The 21,713-nt window shown below is 42.4% G+C and overlaps 1 protein-coding gene across 1 annotated transcript; it reads left to right on the plus strand.

The window, feature by feature from the left end:
- Nucleotides 1-1,800: 1,800 nt before the first annotated feature.
- mtnr1al (melatonin receptor type 1A like) lies at nucleotides 1,801-17,504 on the plus strand (the record flags this gene model as incomplete). Its single annotated transcript, XM_084041753.1, has 2 exons — nucleotides 1,801-2,041; nucleotides 16,735-17,504. 2 exons carry the CDS (start codon nucleotides 1,801-1,803, stop codon nucleotides 17,502-17,504), a joined length of 1,011 nt encoding a protein of 336 aa, XP_083897879.1.
- Nucleotides 17,505-21,713: the final 4,209 nt, after the last annotated feature.

The following is a 21,713-nucleotide window of genomic DNA, read 5'->3' on the forward strand; positions in this document are numbered from 1 at the left end:
ATATAAACAAGACATATATTTAATATTCAATTGTACTATACATTGTTTTGTTTTGATTGTTTTGTTCCACTTTTGGTTTGGCAATTGTAAACGTATATGTTTCCTCATACCAATAAAGCTCCTTGAATTGAATTAAGTTGAGAGAGAGGACAGTGTGTGGTGGTGACTGACTGAGATGATGAGACATTTACCCGAAGGAATAAGAATCTAACACCTTTACGCCTGACTATTGGTTGACTGGCAGACAGTGGTGGAAAAAGCACTAAAATGTTTTACTGAAGTAAAAGTATCAATACTGCAATGTTGAAATAGGCCTACTCTGTTACAAGTAAAAGTGCAATTAAAAATGCACTTGAGTAAAAGTAAAAAGTATTGGTATCAAAATAGAAGCAACTAGTAACTAAAGTTTTCAAATAATTGTAAAGGAGTAAAAGTACAATAGCCTACTTGGCTCTGAGATGTAGTGGAGTAAAAGTACTGGAAATTGGAAATACTTTACTTTAATTTACATACGTACAGTACTTGAGTTAATGCACTTAGTTACCACTACCAGCAGACACAGTAGAGTCAAAAACAGAAAAGGGTTAATGGTGAAGGCATGGAACGTGATGCGCACACAAGTGAAAACGCGCACAACAGCAGCGCGCGCGCACAAGCCAGAGAGAGAGAGAGAGAGAGAGAGAGAGAGAGAGAGAGAGAGAGAGAGAGAGAGAGAGAGAGAGAGAGAGAGAGGGAGAGAGAGAGAGAGAGAGACAGTCGGAGTATTTCTGGGAGAAAGAAAGTGGGCGTATTTCGTTTACTTTGGTGTAGCGACTAGTGTTGCCATGTCCGCTTATTATAAGCGACTTGGGGCTTGCTTTTCTGTCAAATCGCTTGTAAATATTGGTAGTTGCGTTTTAGTTTTTTTTGTTTCTAAAGTGTAGTTGCTTATTTTGGGCGTGCTTCCTACAGGTTGTTTAAAAAACAGTGGTTCTCAAACATTTTCATGTCAAGGTCCCCCAAATTAATATGTAGGCTATTTGTCTGCAGACCCCCCTCTGAAAATATTTTATACCAGGGACCCCCCACCCCCCCCCACACATTTTTCACATTTTCTTCAATATCTTTTTGAAAATAGCAGATCTACAAGCTCACAACGTGTCACATCGCGGCTATTTTCAAATGGCCGATGTGTGTATAGGTTTAAAGGTCTCATGTGGACACTTCACACTATAGTTCTTTTGGGCTTGTTTTCATAGACCTGGTTGCTTGTTTCTCTCGCAAAACCCGGCAACACTGGACTATCACTCCGTAGTAAAGTTGCGCTCCTTCACTTCTCAGTGTGAACGGACGGAATCTACAGCACACGGATTTATGAATAAAAGCGAAAGATTTTATGAATGAAATCGAAAACCCGGAGTGATCAACAATCTTTCCAAAGACAAATTTGAGTTTTTCCAAATACAGTTTTATTAATCAAAAATAGGAGCTAAATGATATCGTGGTGAATTTATTGCATTTATTGTTGTTTCCATGTTCTTGAAAGATTTCTAGCACGCATTTGAAGCTGAAAATTAACCCATATACAAACCTTTCACTGACTTTTTATGTAACTTTAGGACCATACTTTAAGAATATTGGTCGACTAGACCTACATATAACAGACTCATCGGTTAAAAAGCACTTGTCATCATGGCTTGTTTGGAAACTTTTAATCTCAAAGAAGGACACTTCGCATCCCAGTCGTCGCCCAGGGGGACGAGGTGGGCGACCACCTAAAAAATGCAGTCGATATATGGACGGACCCCCCTCGGCAGCCCGATGCAGGTCCTCAACGCCCGGCTCCTGCCGCAGCTGATGTCCCCCCGTCCGCTGGAGGACGACGAGGGGACGGTGAGTCCCCGGACCAACACGTCAGGAGGAGAGGGAGAGGACGGCGGACATTTCCCCTGGGAGGGCACTCTGCTGTCCAGCGTGCTGATCACCACCATAGTGGTGGACGTCATCGGGAACCTGTTGGTCATCCTGTCCGTCTTCAGGAACCGAAAACTCAGGAAAGCAGGTATATAGGCTGTTAGACTAGACTAGAATAGACTAGACTACAATCAGTGGTGGAAAAAGTACTCACACATTTTTTGACTTAAGTAAAAGTATCAATACTGTAATGTCGAAATACCCTTGACATGAGTACAAAGTACAAAGGTATTGGCATCAAAATGTACTTAAAGTACCAAAAGTAGCCTAGAAAGTACTCTTTATACAGAATGTCCCATATTTTCACAAGTTTTCAAATGTATACAATTATTTTTGAAAATATCAGATCTACAAGCTCACAATGTTGTCACATCATTGTGAGCTTGTCGATCTGCTATTTTCAAATGGCCAAAATGTAATAGGGCTGAAGTGGTTAATGTATGTTTTGTAACACTAATCTAAATCTACAAAGTAGGCTAACTATAGTAACAAACATAATAAAGTTGTCAAACAATTGTAGTGGAGTACAAAGTATAATATTTGTCTGTAAGATGTAGTGGAGTAGAAGTATTGAAAATCGGAAATACCTACAAATACCTCAAAATGGTACAGTAGCCTACTTAAGTGAATACTTAGTTACTTTACACCACTGAGGCTGTTCCATTGGAATAGAATAGGATATAATAGAATAGAATAGAATATATAACTATAATGTTGGAATTCCTTTGGCGTGTGGCACACTTTAAATGTTAAAACCATGCACTGACCCACTAAGTTGTGTTTTTATAGTTTTCAACCTGTAAAGTGCACGATGTTGATTCATTTCATTGCCATCTGTCTCGTCTGTTAGCTCGCATGGCGGCTCCTTTTTCTCCTCTCTCATCAACTGCTCATATCTCGTCTCGTCTAATATAATCCGACAGACCGACACCGACACGCACACACCCACACACACACCGCCGAGAGCTGTGGATGCTTTCATATCTGGCGTCCTTTAATTAGTGAACGAGTCTACTCGGGACAGCGCGCACGAAAACTCATTAACCCTTCCATTGTGTTTGGGTCATTTCTGACCCGTTTTCAAGATTAGATAGCTACCCTTTACATTCCTTTATTGGAACAAGGCTTCATGATATCTTCAGAAACAGCCATAAAACGCAACAAAATGAATGATCACCATTTTAGTTAATTCAGATTCAAAATGTGACATCTGTGGTTAAGGGTGAAATATGACCCGGCAGAGGAGTGTGGCTCAATTTCCCCTAAAATATTCAATGTTTACATGTTAGAGAGAGAAACTTCTCAATTTAGAAAATAAAGTTTTGGCTGGCACCACTGAGCGCACTAAAGCGCGCGAGTTGCCGTGCAGAGCGTTGCGAAGTTCGCTTGTTGTGCCTACTCAGCCCCGTCCGGTCCTAGTCATGTACCGATATGCACAGAATCGTAAATCATGTTGTGAGGAAAGCGTTTGCCCCAACTCGCCAGGCTCTCCCCGCACCCCGCTACTGAGACATGGGGTAGAAAGGCAGGTCGCTTCATATAGGCTAGATTTTTGTATTGGCTCTCGTGCTCCAACTGGTTACCATGCAGTTTGAGCACGAGAGCCAATACAAAAATCAGACCAGTTACATGGTCTGATACACACTACACAATATCACTTTTCAACCTACGTTTTGTGATCAGCAATGTTTGAATCAATGGATTCACTTTGTAGCAGAAAAAAGAGCCATAAAAGCTAGCGCCCAAGTCCTATATAGGTGCTACTGGTTGCTGAGGGAGTTCTGACGTGTGCTGAGGTCCAAAACGTGTCCGACTGTCCGTGAGTTCATAAATAAAGATTTATTCTCTGTAGCTGTCGTGCCAATCACTTTAGCATACAATGAATAAATAAACACAGAGGATACAGACCACCAGCACCAGCTCTTTCAAACACAGTCAAAAGCTGTTTGCCTCTGCCCTCTGCAACTGGCAGTGGCAACACCTGATGCTGATTACAGACCTTTTTAAGTACCGAGGCAACTTGGCCTTGACCAAGCCCTGTGGTGACATCATCAATTAACAAGCAATCATATATGGCTCAAATGGCTCTTACAAAAGCTTCCCTGAAACTTTTCTCATAGCTTGAAAATGTATCTTCAATTGTATCACCTTAACTTAATTGAAACCATAAAACTACCTAGAGTATAGTGAAGGATCATAACACTCCTGTGGAGTATAGGCTAAATTAAGAGCAAATAAACAGAGATTTGCCATTTAGAATATTCAGATAAGTAGCCTACTTAAAAAAAGAAGGAAAACAAGGAAAAACACTTGAAATAGTGTAAAAGATAAATTATCTTAGCTATTATCTTAGCTGGTTAACCACTTAAACCCCAGCATCCCTATTGTGGAGAAAGCTTTCGCTGAAAATAGCAGATCGACAAGCCCACACGGGCATTGTGAGCTTGTCGATCTGCTATTTTCAGCGAAAGCTTTCCCCACAATAACAGAACAAAGAAAAGGCGCTTGTATAGAGCCCTGAGGGACTCCGCTTAACCATATATGGGGTTTAAGTGGTTAAAAAAAATCAATGTTCTAAATCAGGCATTTAGACTTGTAGGACAAGGGCAATCGGTTGTCAAACAGCTTGCATGGCCACAGCACTTAGGGACCGTCACACGCACACGTGGAGAGGAAATCAATTTCCTCTGCATAATTGTTATGGCTCATTCAGCAGCATGCATGGACACCCACTATCTAATGACAGGGGTCTTCAAGGTTTTTCAGGCCAAGGACCCCTTTAATTGAGAGAGAGATGAAGCAGGGACCCCCCCCCCCCACCCCACTACATATTGTATAAAATTGTGTTGCAGATTAAACTTTTTCATAGATTTCATATGAAATCTGGATTCATGTTAATGTGTATTTTCAGATAGTTAAACTTTAAACCCTCAATATTTGAGGCCGATCTACAAGCTCAAGCGAGCTTGTAGATCGGCTATTTTCGTCTAATGTTCCCCACCACGCAAAGATTTGTCGGACCCCCTGTAGTAACTCTGAGGACCCACTAGGGGTCCCCGGACCCCCCTGTTGAAGACCCCTGATCTAAGATATCTAATTAATAGCACTTTAAGTTAGATGTGTGCAAAGGGCATGCCCTGTCATTAGCCAACCCCTTGAATGGAGCTAATTCTAAGAATGTTGATCAATATTCATGAGCCATTTTCTGTACACATCCCCACATTATGCAAGATCTCTTGGAATTCTCAGATGTTTAAATGGGGCTTCCGGTTACACAGGGTAAAATCAGGTACATGTGCGTGTTGTTTGATTCCACAAATGAACCACTTTAACCATGCACTTAAACTCCATACATTGTTGAGTTTAGTCCCTCAGGACTCTACAGTATATACTAGTGCTCTACTACATTAGCTATCTTTGCTGAAAATAAGATATTTTCTGCGAAGGTTTTCCCCAGAATACGGATGCTGGTGGGGGGGATTGTTATTTTTTCAAAAGTAACAGATCTACAAGCTCACACATCGCGATACATTGTGAGCTTGTTGGCTATTTTAGAAATAATTTAGAAAATCTTTGTATTGTGCTTTAGTGGTTAAGCTTACAGCGGGGTCTTCAACAGGGGGTCCGGGACCCCTAGGGGGTCCTCAGAGTTACTACAGGGGGGGGCACCAAATCTTTATGTGATAGGAACTTTCTTACATTAACCACTTGAACCCTATTCTGGGAGGAACATTTGCCGAAAATAGCAGATCTACAAGCTATGAGCTTGTAGATCTGCCATCTTTGGTTAAATGTCTGAAAATTAACATGAATCCGACATATTAATAGAAAAGATAATGTATGTCAAACAAGTCTATGAAGCTATCTATGAGATGAATGAAAAAGTTTAATCTGCAACATAATGTTATACAATTATGTGGTGGGGGTCCCTTCTTCTCTTCATCTCTCTCAGCTAAGGGGTCTTTGGTCTGAAGACCCCTGGCTTACACCATTGTACAATGGTGTAAGCCAGGGGTGTTCCTTTTAGGCTGATTATTAAATAATCATGATAATGTATTTTCTTCACTCTTAAAATGATTGTTGTTCTGTTGGTGACTTGGAAATGGGACAGAACTGAAAAATAAATATTTCTGTGTATTTATTTTTCCAATAAATATGCAGAAAAAACAAAAACAAACACAAATGCAATTTAAAAAATAAATAGATACTATTGCAATGTGACAGGTTGCCAGTTTAAATCCCAGGGAGGTAGTGATGCGCGGGTCGGGTTTTTTCATGACCCGCCCCGCCGCCACGGAACCCAACCCGCCTCAACCCGCCCCGCGAACCCATATACCAGTAAGACTCCCTAATCGGGAGATAAGCGACCGTAGGTCACATGTATACAGAAGAGGGCTGTAACGGCGATTGGTTCCTAGTTGTGTGGGCAATGGATAGTTTTGTTTGGTGGTCTAAATGTGGGGTTAGCTGTGACATGGTGGCGTTTATGTGGGCAGAAAACGTGTAAACACGTGCAAGAGTGTGGTAGAAATGAGGTATAGAAGGAGGCGGCAGTGTCTTACCAGGAATGTTTGTCTGAAGTCCTGAAAGAAAGAAAAGCTGCGGGAAGGTTTCAGCAGTCGTATGGCAGACCAAAAGCAAAGGTGTGCAGGCAAGAGCTGTTGGTGTGTGTGTGTGTGGTGTGGGAGAGAGAGTGTGTTTATAGGGGAAAGGAGGGATTGTTTGTGGGGGGCAAGCCCCCGAGTTACGGCATTGTATGTGAGCTGCAGTGGCAGGGGGTCCTCCACTGGGGGCGCCACCACTTTTGCATCCGTTCTGGAGCACCAGGAGTGGGTGGTCCCCGGGAATGCCCCGTGAGCAGCCCCGTTGGGGTGGTCATTTGGTAATTTGTCCACATGTGCTCATTTTTTACACTTGGGGGTCCCCGAGGCAGCTGGGGGTCCCTGGAGCTCCGGGGGTCCTTGGAGGGTGTAGTTTGGCAGGTCAGGAGTGTGTGTGCAAAATGTGGCATGGATCGGGGCAATGGGTGCAGAGATATGAGCAGGGCAAAAGTGTGACGTGTGTGACGGAGTGACGGAGTGACGGACGGACACCTGGAGCAGCTTTCTGTAGTAAGTGCGACCTACGGTCGCAATAAATCTATGGCTCAACCCGCCCCGTGACCCGCGATTTTTTTTTAATTCTGTAAAATCATGGTTAGAAAATAATCCCCAAGTGTATTCAAACTGTTTTATTGTTATTATTCTTATTAGGAATAAAGACAAAACAAGAGCATGTGATTTTGTATTTATTTTTTGCGTGTGAGAGCGGCTGACCCGCTCACCAGCAGCCCGCATAATTGCCACTGAAATTCTGACTCGACCCACCCGTGCCGCGGGTTGACCCGCGGGACCCGCGGGTTACGGGTCAACCCGCACATCACTACTGGGAGGTTAATCGCATGGATTTAAACCGGCAACCTGATCACACATATGAGGATAATGAATCTGCAAGCACTTGACTTCCCAATTTCTCAGGACACAGTCCTCTTCTGTTGGCTATCAAGCTAATAGCCAACAGAAGAGGACTGTGTACATTAAGAATGAAAAGTCTTAAAAGGCAAAATGCTGTCTGATATCCATTAAAATCTGTTTGTTAAAAACATCCAATTTTCTAAGCACATAGTAGGCTAGTCTGTCTATGCCTGATGTGTGAGAGAGGGAGACGGTTGTTTATCTATATCCAAGATCATTTTCTTCCTGTCACTCATGTGTCCAAATCTGCCAACCTCATACACTGTAGTGAGCCATAAGCCATTAAGTGTCATCTGTGTCATTTTAGATTTCTTATATCTTCTATTCAAAAGTAGCAGATATATAAGCTCATATTGCATTTTTTAATAGCCAAAGTTTTTGAATAGCCAAAGTATAAAATAAGTAATAAATATAATGGTTATAGCTAAAAATCTAAAATGAGTCAGACGCGTCCCCGGATTGAATGGGTTAACCTTATGTGACAGAGTGACAGGCTACCTAGAATTAATGCATAGACAGGAACCCAATGCCATTTCCCAGGGCTCACATTTTGTGAGCTTGTAGATCAGCTGTTTTCGCTTTTTGTTGTATGATGAAGTATATAGGGCAGGGTCCAGGGAATAGAAGTATATAGTGGTTAAGAAAATATCCCCCTCTCCCTCTCTCCTTTTGTTTTTCTTTTTACAAATTGAACCCTGACTGGCTCATACCTGCACGCCAAAGAAAAGAAAAGGAAATCCTTCTTCACCTCTCCTCATGTCTCTGTACCTGGTACAAATAGGAGTACTAGGAGATACTATATGTGGATAGTTACATACCCATATCCTATTTGTTACTGTACCTCTTCAATTAGATCCTCTCCTCTCTCCATCTGCATGTCTTGTCAGAGACAAGACAACTTACCTTATCATTAGAGATGTACCTACTGTCACAGTAGGTTAAATAAAAATCACACCTAGTGTGAAGTGGACGGTGTGGTCATCACAGTGATGGAAGCTCACTTAAAAAAAGTTTTTTTTAAAGTGCCTAGTCCTATTTATAGGTTATTAATTTCATCATAATTTCATCATGTGTCTCGCTAGCCAATCACAGTGCTGAATGGAGTCAGCGGGGAATAGAGTCAGCGGGGGTGTCTAGGGGCCACCCATTGTGGGTGGAAGGGGTGTACAATGGGTGGCCAATCACAGTGCAGGGTTAGGGGGTTACAATGGGTGGCCAATCGCAGTGCAGCAAATGTCAATGTCCCAACCTCACATATAGGGGCGGCTACACCGCTCCCAAAAAACAATCATGTCCAATGTCAGACAAGGCAGATCTGACAGACCATGAATCTCATCTCTCCAAAGAAACACCTTTCTGATTACCTTCATCTGTCAAGTCCACATATCGTCACTGTTAGTATTAACAAGAGCTTGTGACTAGATACATTGGATCCATTAAGTAACGGTTTTGGGCATACAAGTTTTCTGTCTGACAGCGAGGATAATACAACACACGATTACAAGAGATGACGTGTTCAAAAACTGAAAGAAGAGAGAGATCCGTGGGTATATTCGGAAGGAAAGCCTACAAAAGGTTTCCGTTTGTAAATGCAGTGACTGTTTAAGATGCAACAGTTTTATAAGTCCCACCATCACCAGAAACTGCAGTGGACTTTCCACTTTTGTGTTAATAATAATAATAATAATAATACATTTTATTTATAACGCACTTTACATTCTCACGAATCTCAGAGTGCTACAGATTAAAAGCGGAGCATAAAAGCAGCAAAGGCAACAAAACAATTTTAAAAGACCCAACCAGGCTAAACTAAGAGGGCCAACATTTAGAATTTAAAACTCATACGAAAAACAATCAAAGTGTTCTGTGGTGTTGCACTTTGATCTGTTCTGTTGTACTCTGATCTGTTGTTCTCTGATTTAATCTGTCATGGATCAGCTTGCTGTTTGCATTCCCAGACAGACAGAACCTTTGGAGAATTCAAACCCAGAAATTCACACACTCACTCGCTAATTGACTGAAATCTTGTGTTCACTGGAAATCAATCCACTGCATGAGTTATTAGTGAGTTGAAGCTTGTCATTGATTTCAAAGCTGGCTAGATTATTGTCTCTCAACCTTTCCACAGCTCAGCAAAGCTCTAGCCATATCCGCACTGCATGCACTTATTGACTGGCTCTAAATGTCACAGATATGATCATGTAATTTGAGGATGCCATGATGCGAAGAAATGTTGGACTACAGCCCAGAACACATTAACACAGAAAATAATCATCATAAACCTAATTTATGGGCTTGCAACCCCCCACCACCCCCAAAAAAAGCAATACATCTCTAAGTTATCCCATATTAAAATTGGCTTAAGGGAGCGGACCTCTGACATGTCACCATGACTCAGCCATAACCATATATAACCATATATTAAAATATTTTCATCAATTAAAAACAATTCCAACATTTTTCATATATTTTATTAGTATTTCATATTAATAAAATCTAATCATTTCCATAAATAAATGACCAAAAAGCTTGTACATCTGCTATTTTCACTAGTTTGGGTCCCGGGCAAACGTCTAATTTCTCTTTTGGGTCGTGAGCTAAAAAGTTTGGGAACCACTGCTTTAGGAAGCAAGAACTGAAGGACATTCTTGACTTTGTGGATGAGTAGTAAGTAGTCCATGATGATATACACAGGCACCAGCTGTCAAACACTTAAAGGGACTACACCATGAATTTTAACTTTTTCTTCTTTTTTGTGTGTTTTTGGTCTCCCCTACCTCTCTTCTATCCCCAAAAATACCCCAGTTTGAACACTCAGGCTTTCACAGCAAATCTGGGGTTTTCTGTAAATTGGTCTCAAAACAGGCCAAACTGATTTGCACCCTGACGTGACGTCACGTCTGGGTACAATACCTCCCGTTGTTCAGTTCCAACCCCAAAAAAATAAAAATAAAATATTTTTTGAAATCTTTTATTATTATTATTTTTTTCTTATTTAAAAAACAACTTTTTCCACACAGAACCAGGAGATAACTTAACTATTTTTTAATTCATGGTGTAGATCCTTTAATGACTGCTGGCCTGCTGTCAGAAGTTACTTTTTTGTCACTGGGAGAAGACGGCTGCCTATCAGCACTTTTGAAGTGCTTTGCCAATGACGAGAATGGCGAGAATTGTGAACTCCAGGCATTCCTAGTGTTTTTGCGAATAGCCTAAAGCTTTTTAATGATGCAGTGCTTTGAGCTGTCTGTAGCTTTTCAATAGACTTGAACAACGACCATCAAAGGACCATTTCTTTTTTCTTTCTTTCTTTTTCTTCTTTGAGACCAGCACTCCTTGTGTGAGAGAAGTTGAAGTGACAAGAGATCCTGGCTGTCACAACTACAGTAAGTGGACAGCACTACTGCAGCATGCGATGATGCCAAACATGACAGCTTTATTATATTTCTTGAGCATCCCGGTCAATAAAGCTTTTCACAGAGAGACTGATGGATTGGACTAATAAAGAAACTGCTGTGTTGATCTCATCAAAAGTGCAAAGGTGAACTACTGGTGAGCTGTTACCTGCTGCACGTAACGTTATGTGTGTGAAAAGCTAGTTTGTCAATGGTCATTGTTAATTTGATAGGTGGCCTTTGCTGTCTTTCACCAATTTCAAATAAAATCAAAAAATGTTCTCTCTCTCAACTCAGACCCTCCTGGCTCTTGCTGGCCATGGTGCTGAACTGTGCCCTCCCCCCCTCCCTAACGTCTCTCTCTCCCATGTGTCCTGCACTGTCCCACAAAAGCTCTTTGCTGTCCCACAACTGAACTGTTTTAAACTGGTCACCCTTCTGGTTAGCTACTCTATTAAAATGAAAACCAAGCCAAGAAGAAATATACAACTACTCCATATTTCCAAGTGTCCAAACACTTTTTTAACAAACACAAAATGGGAGCCAGCAGGAGAGGATTAATGAGGTCCAGGTGCTTCTCATTACCTCTCTCTGCCTCTTGACCAAAGCTCGATCCTGGCAGCAGTTTTACAGAATACAGCCAAAATCTCTATAGAGCAATTGAATGATAAACCTGTGATTTGTGAAGGCTTGTGGTTTTGCATTTTTCACGTTTGTCATTTTGTCAACCTCTATGCTTCAGAGATGAAGAACAATGAACTTCGGGTAATGGTCTTTTCCCAGCTGTGGATATAATGGCAAATTGATATACTGTAGGGTCAAAGCCAGAGCATCCATGCACTAGAAGTGACAAATATGCCCCCGGCTTTGTCGCACATTCATATATATAAATGCCAATGTATGGCATAATAATGAGGGATCGAAGGTCACATATTTCTGTCTCAGATAGACAACCGTGTTAGCTGTGGGGTGTTCTCTTTGGTTGAACAATACAATGAGCAACAGAAATCTCAGTTTAGCTCTTTAGAGAGGAGAGGAGAGGAGAGGAGAGGAGAGGAGAGGACAGGACAGGACAGGACAGGACAGGACAGGACAAGAGAAGGTAGGAAAGAGCAGTTGCAGCTCACAACACTGTCAGAAACTTACAGAGCCTGCTGTCTCACATAAATATGCAAAATATGGAAATTTAAGCACAACGAAAGAGCTGCGTGGTTATGAGTGTTCACACAAACACATCTAGTGTAATGCATTTCTCTGTTTACTCAGACAGCCCTGCCTGATTCCACTGCACTACACAGTACTTCAAACCAGTCTCAAACGTGTGCAAGTGCATGTGTGTATGTGTGTGTGTGTGTGTGTGTGTGTGTGTGTGTGTGTGTGTGTGTGTGTGTGCAGGCACACTCACACACAACTGATATCTCAGACAGAAGTTGTTTAGTATTCAGCATGCAGTCAACAGTAAACTGCTGTAATTAGAAAGTTCTTCTTTCTGTTTTCTTCCTGCCACAATAAATTGTCAATAAAACTCTGACTTTTAGCTTAGTTTGTGTGGGTGTAGCCTTGCAAGCCAGTCTTTCTTCACATTTGCTTCACTTTGTTCAACAGAGTGGGTGATGCTATGGCAAAAAAAGAAAAATCAAATGAAAAATGTGTTAATTTTCTGAATATTTTCTCTGATTACATAATTACAGCCATTTCATTCCATGTAATCTTATGTCCTATTATTTATCTGTACATTTTAAATATGTCAACTCGACTAACAGAAACCCTTAATCCCTATTCTGGGCATGTCATAATAGGCGAACATTCTGTGAAAATAAGCAAAAATTTGCCAAAAATGGCAGATCTACAAGTGAACTTGTATATCAGCTATTTTCAGCAAAGAGAGTTGGTGTACAGGGGGAAAAGATAAAGTAGAGACCCAGCTGGGGAACCCCAGTCAATAAAGGGTTTAAGTGGTTAATATATACTGTTAATGGCAGATAATAAGACTCTCTCCCATAGTGTATAGGCTACTTACATAAGAGGTGAGTCTGTTATTGGGAATAGTAATAAGGGGTGGGCGTGCTAATAAAGACAAAGCTAGGAAGAAATGCATTATGAATGGCAGCTAACAACCCCACACCCTCTGTGTCTCTCTGGAGCCTTCGGCTTTTATTTTTTACAATATCCTCCCGTGACATTATAAGAGGGGGGCAGTTGCTGTCAGGAATAGTAATGGAGAGAAATCTTAATAATGAGCAGCAAAAATCAATGTCTAATAAATATTGAATGGTACTTGAATGGCATTGTTGCTAGGCTCCTTCTCTCTATCAGAGCTCATCTTGTGATAATTAAAGAAATTGCTCTTTGTAGGCAGACATGCAGAGAATTGTTAATCACAGGAATGTGCTTGTTCTGTGACTTCTCAATTACAGACATTTTGCTAAATAAACAATTATTTGCCAGTGTTGTTGACATGGCTGGCATGTCTCATTGTTACAACTTTACTAAGTTAGAACTTTAGTATCGATACTGTATATAGAAGTAAAACAAATGGATGGGTAAGAAAAAATACCACTTTTTTTCTTGTGAACCAACCTATGAAGTCCAGTCCAGTCACAACAACACATTTCACCTATAACCAGGGTTGTAGTGCTAGTGTTAGTCTTCAAAAGATGCTTTCCAGTAAAGACAAGAGTAGGCCAGCCTTGGTGGGATTGAACCTATATAGGCGCTTTGGAACATGTGTCTTAGTACAGTGAGCCACCATGCTCTTGTTTCATTGCAGTATTCCTTGTGCCTTAAGTGTTGTTACAAAACATGCTTTGCAGTAAAGAGTAGGCAACCCTTGATGGGATTAGAACCTAGGCGTTTAGGATTATATACACTTCCAGATCCCAGATCCCAGATCCAGATGACAGTAATGTTACGTACCAAGGTGAAGCAGCAGCCAAAAGACAAGTTTTAGCCTAACTGGGTCAGAGCATGCAGCAAAAAATACACAAACGACTTCATCGTTGTGTATTTTGACTGTCGTTTCATCTCTCCTGTGTCAATTCCCCAGTCGTGGACTCAGGAGCATGATATCGCACCCACCCCGCCACCCCACCTGATCACAGATATCAGCATTGTAATTTGAGCAGTTTAATTTTATTTATAACATTAAGTGGGGAGGCATAAAGCAGAGTGGAGGAGACAAAGACTTTTTTTTAAATAATGTTCAGGGGGCCATTATATCCAGTGTGCAGTGTGCAGGGGGGGGGGGGGGGGGGGGTACTATCACTTGGATTCAGGGTTCAGAATAATTGAGGGGAAAAAACTGTATCTGAAACTGGTGCATTTGGTCTGGAGACATCTGTATCCCTTTCACAAGCCATCAAGAAGTTCACTGTCTCGAATAGACTCTATGCTTAACTGTAGTCTCAGGTTTCCCAAAGGTGGCGTATCATATGACACCTTCATATGGGTTTCCGGTTTAATGCATGTCTTTTATATCACTTGAAAACAAGGCAAAAACAGGCCACACTTTTGACTCAGCACTGATTTAATTGCATTTCGATAGGGTGGGAATCAGTTATAACCTATGCAAGTCGATGTCTAAAGGCAACTTCACCCTGGAGCCTTGAGAAGAGCCACACCCTGAACAAGGGATATGTCAGCAGCTTACTTTTTGTCTACAAAATACCAATGGTATGATAAAAGATATTAGTGATAAAATGTGTAATTTATAGATGGTACAAGCCAGAGCAGATGGAACATGCTGTCATACAGGTACAGAGGCTCTCCTCTGTGTGTGGGGGAGGGCTGATTTATCCTCTGTGCGTCACACTCGGACCACAGTGATGTATAGGTAGAGCGGAACAGATGTCCAAAATAACATCACGGCACTCACTAGACATGAATCAGTTTGCTGAAGTCCTCTGGTGGGCCATTTGAACGTATTATACAGAGAGACAGAACTGCAATTATTTGGTATTAGTAGATACTAAATGCATCAATTTATCATATTTATATAGCACACCGACATGTGTGTGAAGTTACATTGATATTAACTTGGTTAATGACTGTATTCCTGTTGTTTATTGCTTTAAAAGTCTTTCCTTTTAAAAGTGCACCACAAATGGTCTGTTCTGCTGCATCTCCACTGCGCTGCTAATGTCTGGGAACTGAATATAGAAGCTCCATAATCTGCAAAGAAAGAAATTGTGTGTCAAGAAATTGGTCCAGTGGAGCGAAAGTAGCTGTCGCCAGCACCACTCTGCCTTTACAACACTCTCACCCAGACCAGAGTCTAATTAGTGCGACTCAGGCCAGGTATGACTGCATAAATCAGCCACCACCCACACCATACAGATGTGACCTTCCAAAGTTTCAGAGAGCCTGCCATTTGTACTTCGGTGGAACATCAGTGGATTGTCCAAACATTGTCACGAGCAAAGGGAGGGATTTGCCAAGTGTGAAATGACAAACCAGACATGACAATGGGGGAGAAAAAATACTTTACAGGAAAAGTTCAGGAAAAGTTGAGAGAAGTGTGAAGAGGTCAGGTCTGTAACACGCCTCTCTGAGCCTGTAGCTATTTAGGCTATCTGACAGACGTGAGAGGGGTTTCAAGTATAATTTTTCATATCACCTATTTGGGTATAGGCTACTACAGAAACCTTGCCTGGTCCTCAAACCAGGAAAATTAGGTTTTCTACAGAAATCTTGCTTGGTCCTCAGCATTTGGACTATGGAAACTAAACGGTAGTCCAAGAGCAAAAAGCACCAGAGTCATGAGAGTGAGCATCAGTCATTAGTTCATGGACTGGGTGGAATGCCTGGTAGCGGAACGTCCATTGACATCATAGTATAGCCTCATGGCTACAGGCACAAAGGACTGGCCATCCTCTGTGAGGGTATGATATATCTGCATCTGCTGCTGGTGCAGAAACAATCTACTAACTCCTTCTGGAGGGGATGGGAGGTTAGCCATGATAGCCAGCAGCTTCTTCATTCTCACCTCAGCCACCACCTCCACACCATCAAGTTTAGCCAGCCTACCTTCTTCACCAGCTTGTTCAGTCTGTTAGTGTCCCCTGTGTTGATGTAACCCCCTAGCAGGCAACTGCAAAGAAGAGGACACTGGCCACTACAGACTGGTAGAACATCTGCAGCATCCTGTTTCCGATGTAGAATGGAATATCAGGCGTTCAAATGAATGCATTAGGATGGAGTGGTATAGACTGATGATATTGCTTTTCTGTGGATCCATACAGAGAATGCTTTGCATAGTGGAATACATTAGCCTTTAATGAATACAAGTTGCGAATACAATCAGCTGGAGGTGATGGGCTCATAATATTGCTGTTTAATGATCCAGTTGCCATTCAATTCAAGTTTGAGGAACATGGTCTTGTTTTTGCTCTCGTATTTTTTTGTTTCTAGAGTTTAGTAATTTTGTGGTCTATTCCAATATGTTAGTTACATTCCTGTTCTTTCCATTCTCAGCTGTGCACTGATTGAGCATTTCAAAAGGTTAAGGCAGGCACAGAAGTCAAGTAGGTTCCCACACTCATTCACCCTACAATCTCATCCGTTCACAATCTAACATAATACTCCTTCATTCTAATAGTAGAATCTAGGCAGTCTTTTTAAGCAGAACACCACTCACTTTCACATGCTATACGCTCAACATAGCTAAACAAAGCTAAAATAGGGGTCCGTGGCCTAATGCATATAAAAATTCAAAAAGTTGTTGATCTACCTAACTGTGTCCCTGAGTGTTGGAGGAACCCCAACAAAGCCACAGAGGTGGTGGGTGGCAAACAACTTGTTACAATGGTATGTGTACTTTAGTCCTACATATTCCACGCTGACGTATCCCTGTCTGTCTGTCTGTCTGTCTGCAGGGAATGCCTTTGTGGTGAGCCTGGCCCTGGCTGACCTTGTGGTGGCGCTGTACCCGTACCCTCTGGTGCTGACGGCCATCTTCAATGACGGATGGATCGCCGGCTACATGCACTGCCAGATCAGTGGCTTCCTGATAGGTCTCAGCGTCATTGGCTCCATCTTCAACATCACCGGCATCGCCATCAACCGCTACTGCTACATCTGCCACAGCCTCAAGTACGACCGCGTGTTCTCCAACGGCAACACGGTGTGCTACGTGGCGCTGGTGTGGCTGCTCACCCTGCTGGCCGTCCTGCCCAACTGCTTTGTAGAGTCGCTGCAGTACGACCCGCGCGTCTACTCGTGCACGTTCGCCCAGTCGGTGAGCTCGACGTACACCATCACGGTGGTGGTGGTGCACTTTGTGCTGCCCATCGCCATCGTCACCTACTGCTACCTGAGGATCTGGATCCTCGTCATCCAGGTGCGGCGGCGGGTCAAGCCGGACACGCGGACACGCATCAAGCCACACGACGTGCGCAATTTCCTCACCATGTTCGTGGTGTTTGTGCTGTTTGCCGTGTGCTGGGCGCCGCTCAACCTCATCGGCTTGGCCGTGGCGCTGGAGCCGCGTCTGGGCCGGTCCATCCCTGAGTGGCTGTTCACAGGCAGCTACTTCATGGCGTACTTCAACAGCTGCCTCAACGCCGTGGTGTATGGGGCGCTCAACCACAACTTCAGGAAAGAGTACAAGAGAATCGTCCTCATCATCTTCAAGTTCCACTGCTGAAGAGGATAGGGAGTGGGTAGAGCTTACTTAAAGGGACATGGAATTTAAATGAGGAGGAGTGCAATGATTTCAAAGAAAGTTCTCATTTGATTTTTAAACGGAGACATGGAGGCAGAAAGCTGTGCTATCGGGTGATGCAGGAAAAATACATGAGGGATACGACAAAGGCAAAGAGATTGATAGCACTGTGAACCATCACAATTCAAGATCCGAATGATATCTCCCAATGAGCCCCCCTATTATAACCCTGTACTATAGTCTCGGCTTGTCAGTGCGGCTTGGGAATGGAGTTGTTTGGTTGTGAACAAGTGAAAATTAGAGATCGAGGGGGGACTGAAATTGAGCACAAAATGGGCTGAGGGGAAGGAGATAAGAAGTGAGATAAACAGGCAGAGACATCCAGAGAAAGACAACAGCAGAAAAAGGGAGATGGAAACAGGGAGAGCGAGAGAGAGCGAGAAAGAGGGGAAGATGGAGAGAGTAATTTTAGTGTCAACACAAATAGAGGCAGAAGGTACAGAGAGGGGTGCTCATGGAAGTTTTCCGTTTGCCCTGCGGTGAACAACAACGCCACCGGCATGTTAACTGTGTGTAAACTATAAGCGTATTAAAAGAACAAACTCATCTCAAAACCACAGCACAATGTGTTCATTTGCTTCATGATTTGTATTTGAATGTTATAGCTATGTACAGAAAAATAACATTAGTGAGGAACATGAAGACAAATATTTCAAAAAAGTGTTCGGACCACATCACTGTGCAGCCATGGGAAGCTGGATGTTGTTAAATGTTGATTGTGAATAAATCAGGGAAGATAATTGGGGGGGGGTCGGTTGGGTCAAATGGGGTGAGGAGCAGACAGAGTGAGATGGGGGAAAACAAGGAGGGGATGTTGGGGAGAATATATCTGTGATGACATATGTAAATCTCATAATGTAATGCCTCCACAGAGAAAAATGTCCTTCCCTCCGGCTTTTAATGAGCACACACTCACACCCGAAGCCTGCACACGCACACTCTCTCTCTGTGTGTGTGTGTGTGTGTGTGTGTGTGCGCACACGTGTGCACGCGTGCAGTTTATTGAATTTAGTGAGTAACTTTCACACTGGGAACTTTCCCACTCGGAATGAGGAGTGCAACGGTTTGTGCTGTGCGATTATCGCCAGCCATCCAATTAGCTGAAAGTGTGGGGACTGACCAATCCCCAGCCTCCCTGTATGAAATTATGTGAATGTGTATTTTCGTATAGTGGATTTACTTATTAGAACTCTTGGGGATAGGGGTAAACTCTTGTTGGACTAGCTTGTCTAATTGGCCCATTGTGGGTTACTGCTTGACAATGCCACAGCACCTCTTAACCTGTGGGTAAATGGAGAATGAAGCTCATTGTTTGTTTGTTTGTTTGTATCTTTCTTTCTTTGTGTGCATTTAACACTTCGAGACTGGCATTTGTGTTTTAAAGGCTGATGAGATTCCTATGTGAAGCCAACTGTGGTTGTGAATGTAGCCATTTTACCTCATTCTCTTTCACCTGTTTTGCACATTGTTCACGGGGAAGAATGTCATATTTTGAATGTCTAAATTATTTGTGAGAGAAGTTGTGTCTCTGGATAAACCAAGAAAAAAAAGTAACTGGAACCCCCTGAAGAAAACAAAAGTCTCAATAAAGAACAGTCACTGTGATCTGTCTCCTGACCTCTCTTTCCACTCCGTCTCTGTGTCTTCTGTATAGTTTCGTACTCTCTGTCCCTGTCACCAATACATCTCCACTCTCCACGTAGATGTGAACAGACAAGCATGCACTCTCGTTCTCTTTTTTCCCTGCTCCTTTATCTAAAACCACTATTTCTCTCATCTCTCCCTGTTAATGCCCTAGGTCTGTCTCTCCATTCCTGTCTGTATACACCCCCCTCCCTCTCTCTCTCTCTGTGTGTGCAGGGTTTGACAGTCGGCTCAGATCAAAGTCATGTAGGGTCTCTGTTAGCCTTGGATGGCACAGCAGTCCCCTCAGTCCCCTGCTGTCAGGCACACATGCTAAGGACCGCAATGGAAACAAGCTGTACTCTTTTTTAGGTTATCCTTTTGATTATGGTGGGTGTCACAAATGTTACATGTGACATGTGTTTTTAGCGGCGCTAGCCGCTCTATACCTTTAGGTATAGAGCGGATCCTGCTCTATACCTGACTTTGTCCGTGTTCACCGTCAACGTTCTGATTGGTCAGACCCGTCAACGTTCTGATTGGTCAGACCCGTCAACGTTCTGATTGTTCAGACCCGTCAACTAAGTGACTTTGTCCGTGTTCACCGTCAACGTTCTGATTGTGACTTTGTCCGTGTTCACCGTCAACGTTCTGATTAGTCAGACCCGTCAACGTTCTGATTGGTCAGACCCGTCAACAAAGTGATTGGTCAAGCTTCACGTGACACATGGCTATAAACACATTATAAACACATATCGATGACAAAATGTATCAAAGGCGCCGCTACCTTCACACAGGGTGGGATTTTTTATTTCATGATCAATAAAGATATCAATCAATACACGGCAGTGGCTCAGGGGTAGAGTGGCCGGTAGAGCGGCCGGATGGAAAGCCGTGAGGTTTCCAATTCGATCCCGGGCTCCCCCAGAAGAGTTAGCGGCGAAGTGTCCTTGAGCTAGACGCTGAACCCCTAAATGCTCCCGATGAGCAGGTTGGTGGTGCCTTGCATGGTGTCCTCCACCATCGGTGTATGAATGTGTGTGTGAATGGGTGAATGTATTGCATAAAAGCGTTATATAAATGCACCATTTATACTTCTGACATCACAGACGCATCTTTTGTCTTCTGACTTCAGCAGAAGTAGAACTGTGCTCTCCCCTCAGTTGACTCCAAGCTCTTGCTGATGCAAGAGTGAATGATGAAACAAGGGGACAGTGTTAGAAGAAGTACTCAGATTTTGGACTTATGTAAAAGTAGCAATACCACAGTCGAAATCTTACTTAAGTCAAAGAACAAAAGTAGTAGCACCAAAATATACATAAAGTAGTAAAAGTAATTCTGCAGAATGCCCATTTCAGAATCATAGATGTTGTTGGACTGTGATCATTAACCACTTTAAAGTCCTATTTTATACTTAGGTTATTTGGAAAATAGCTGATCTACAAGGTCACAATGCGTCACGATGCAACACACTGTGAGCTTGTAGATCTGCTGTTTTCAAAAGATGTATAATATGATTCATCATTAACAATCTAAATCTGCAAAATAACTAGTAACTAAAGCTGTCAAAAAAAAAATACATTGTGGAGTAAATACATAATATTTGCCTATGTAGTGGAGTAGAAGTATATAGAGTATCAAGAAATGGAAATACTCAGTAAGTAAAAGTACCTTGAAATTGTACTTCAGAACATTACTAAGTAACGTGATTGTAATTAGTTACATCACACCACTGCATGAACAACACAGTTGAAGAGTGGGGTGAGGTAAGGTGAAGTATAAATGTAAACGAGATAAGACAAGAAGTGGTGATGCGAGCAAACATGAAATAGGATGAGATTAACATCGCAGCACAGGAAGGCGCCTTGGACGACCAAGGGCTGATGTATCATTAAATAAACATCACTAGAAATAAGGGAGCAGGACTTTGCACATATACACATAGAGTCTGTATGCATATTTTAGTGTCCAGTAAGGGGAAGAATATCTTAAAATCTGCCATCATTATAGTGTATGACATTACCCTTGGGATCATAATTCATCATAAATGTGAGCGATCTAATATTGACGTGATGGAAGGTGTCTCGATGTCATACTTTAGCAAGAAGTGCTGGAGTTGTGTGACGGAAAGACGTGGATGCTGGTTCACCGCAGTTGACCTAATAGTGCAAGTATTGATGTGAACTAAAGCTTTTTCTTTCTTTCTTGCTTTGGAGTACCGCAGTTGAATCACGACATTCATTAATTAATCTGTTCATTCAGCACTCTTTATCCCAGCAGAAACACCACCCCACAGCTATATCAGTAAAAGCAGCTGCACAATCCATTGATTACACATACATTATTTATCTTACAGGGGCGTTATGAGCTCACATACAGCCCGAGGTATTATAGGTGGCCAAGGTTAAAGTGTATGAAGCCAGTTCTCCCCTGAGCTTGCTGGGGTGGCTGATGAACACTCGGGGCTTTGAACTGCCACTTCATCAGATGTACACAGCTTGGCATTGA

Source organism: Gymnoscopelus microlampas (assembly GCF_963454915.1).
Source record: "Gymnoscopelus microlampas genome assembly, chromosome: 18".
Lineage (NCBI taxonomy): Eukaryota > Metazoa > Chordata > Actinopteri > Myctophiformes > Myctophidae > Gymnoscopelus > Gymnoscopelus microlampas.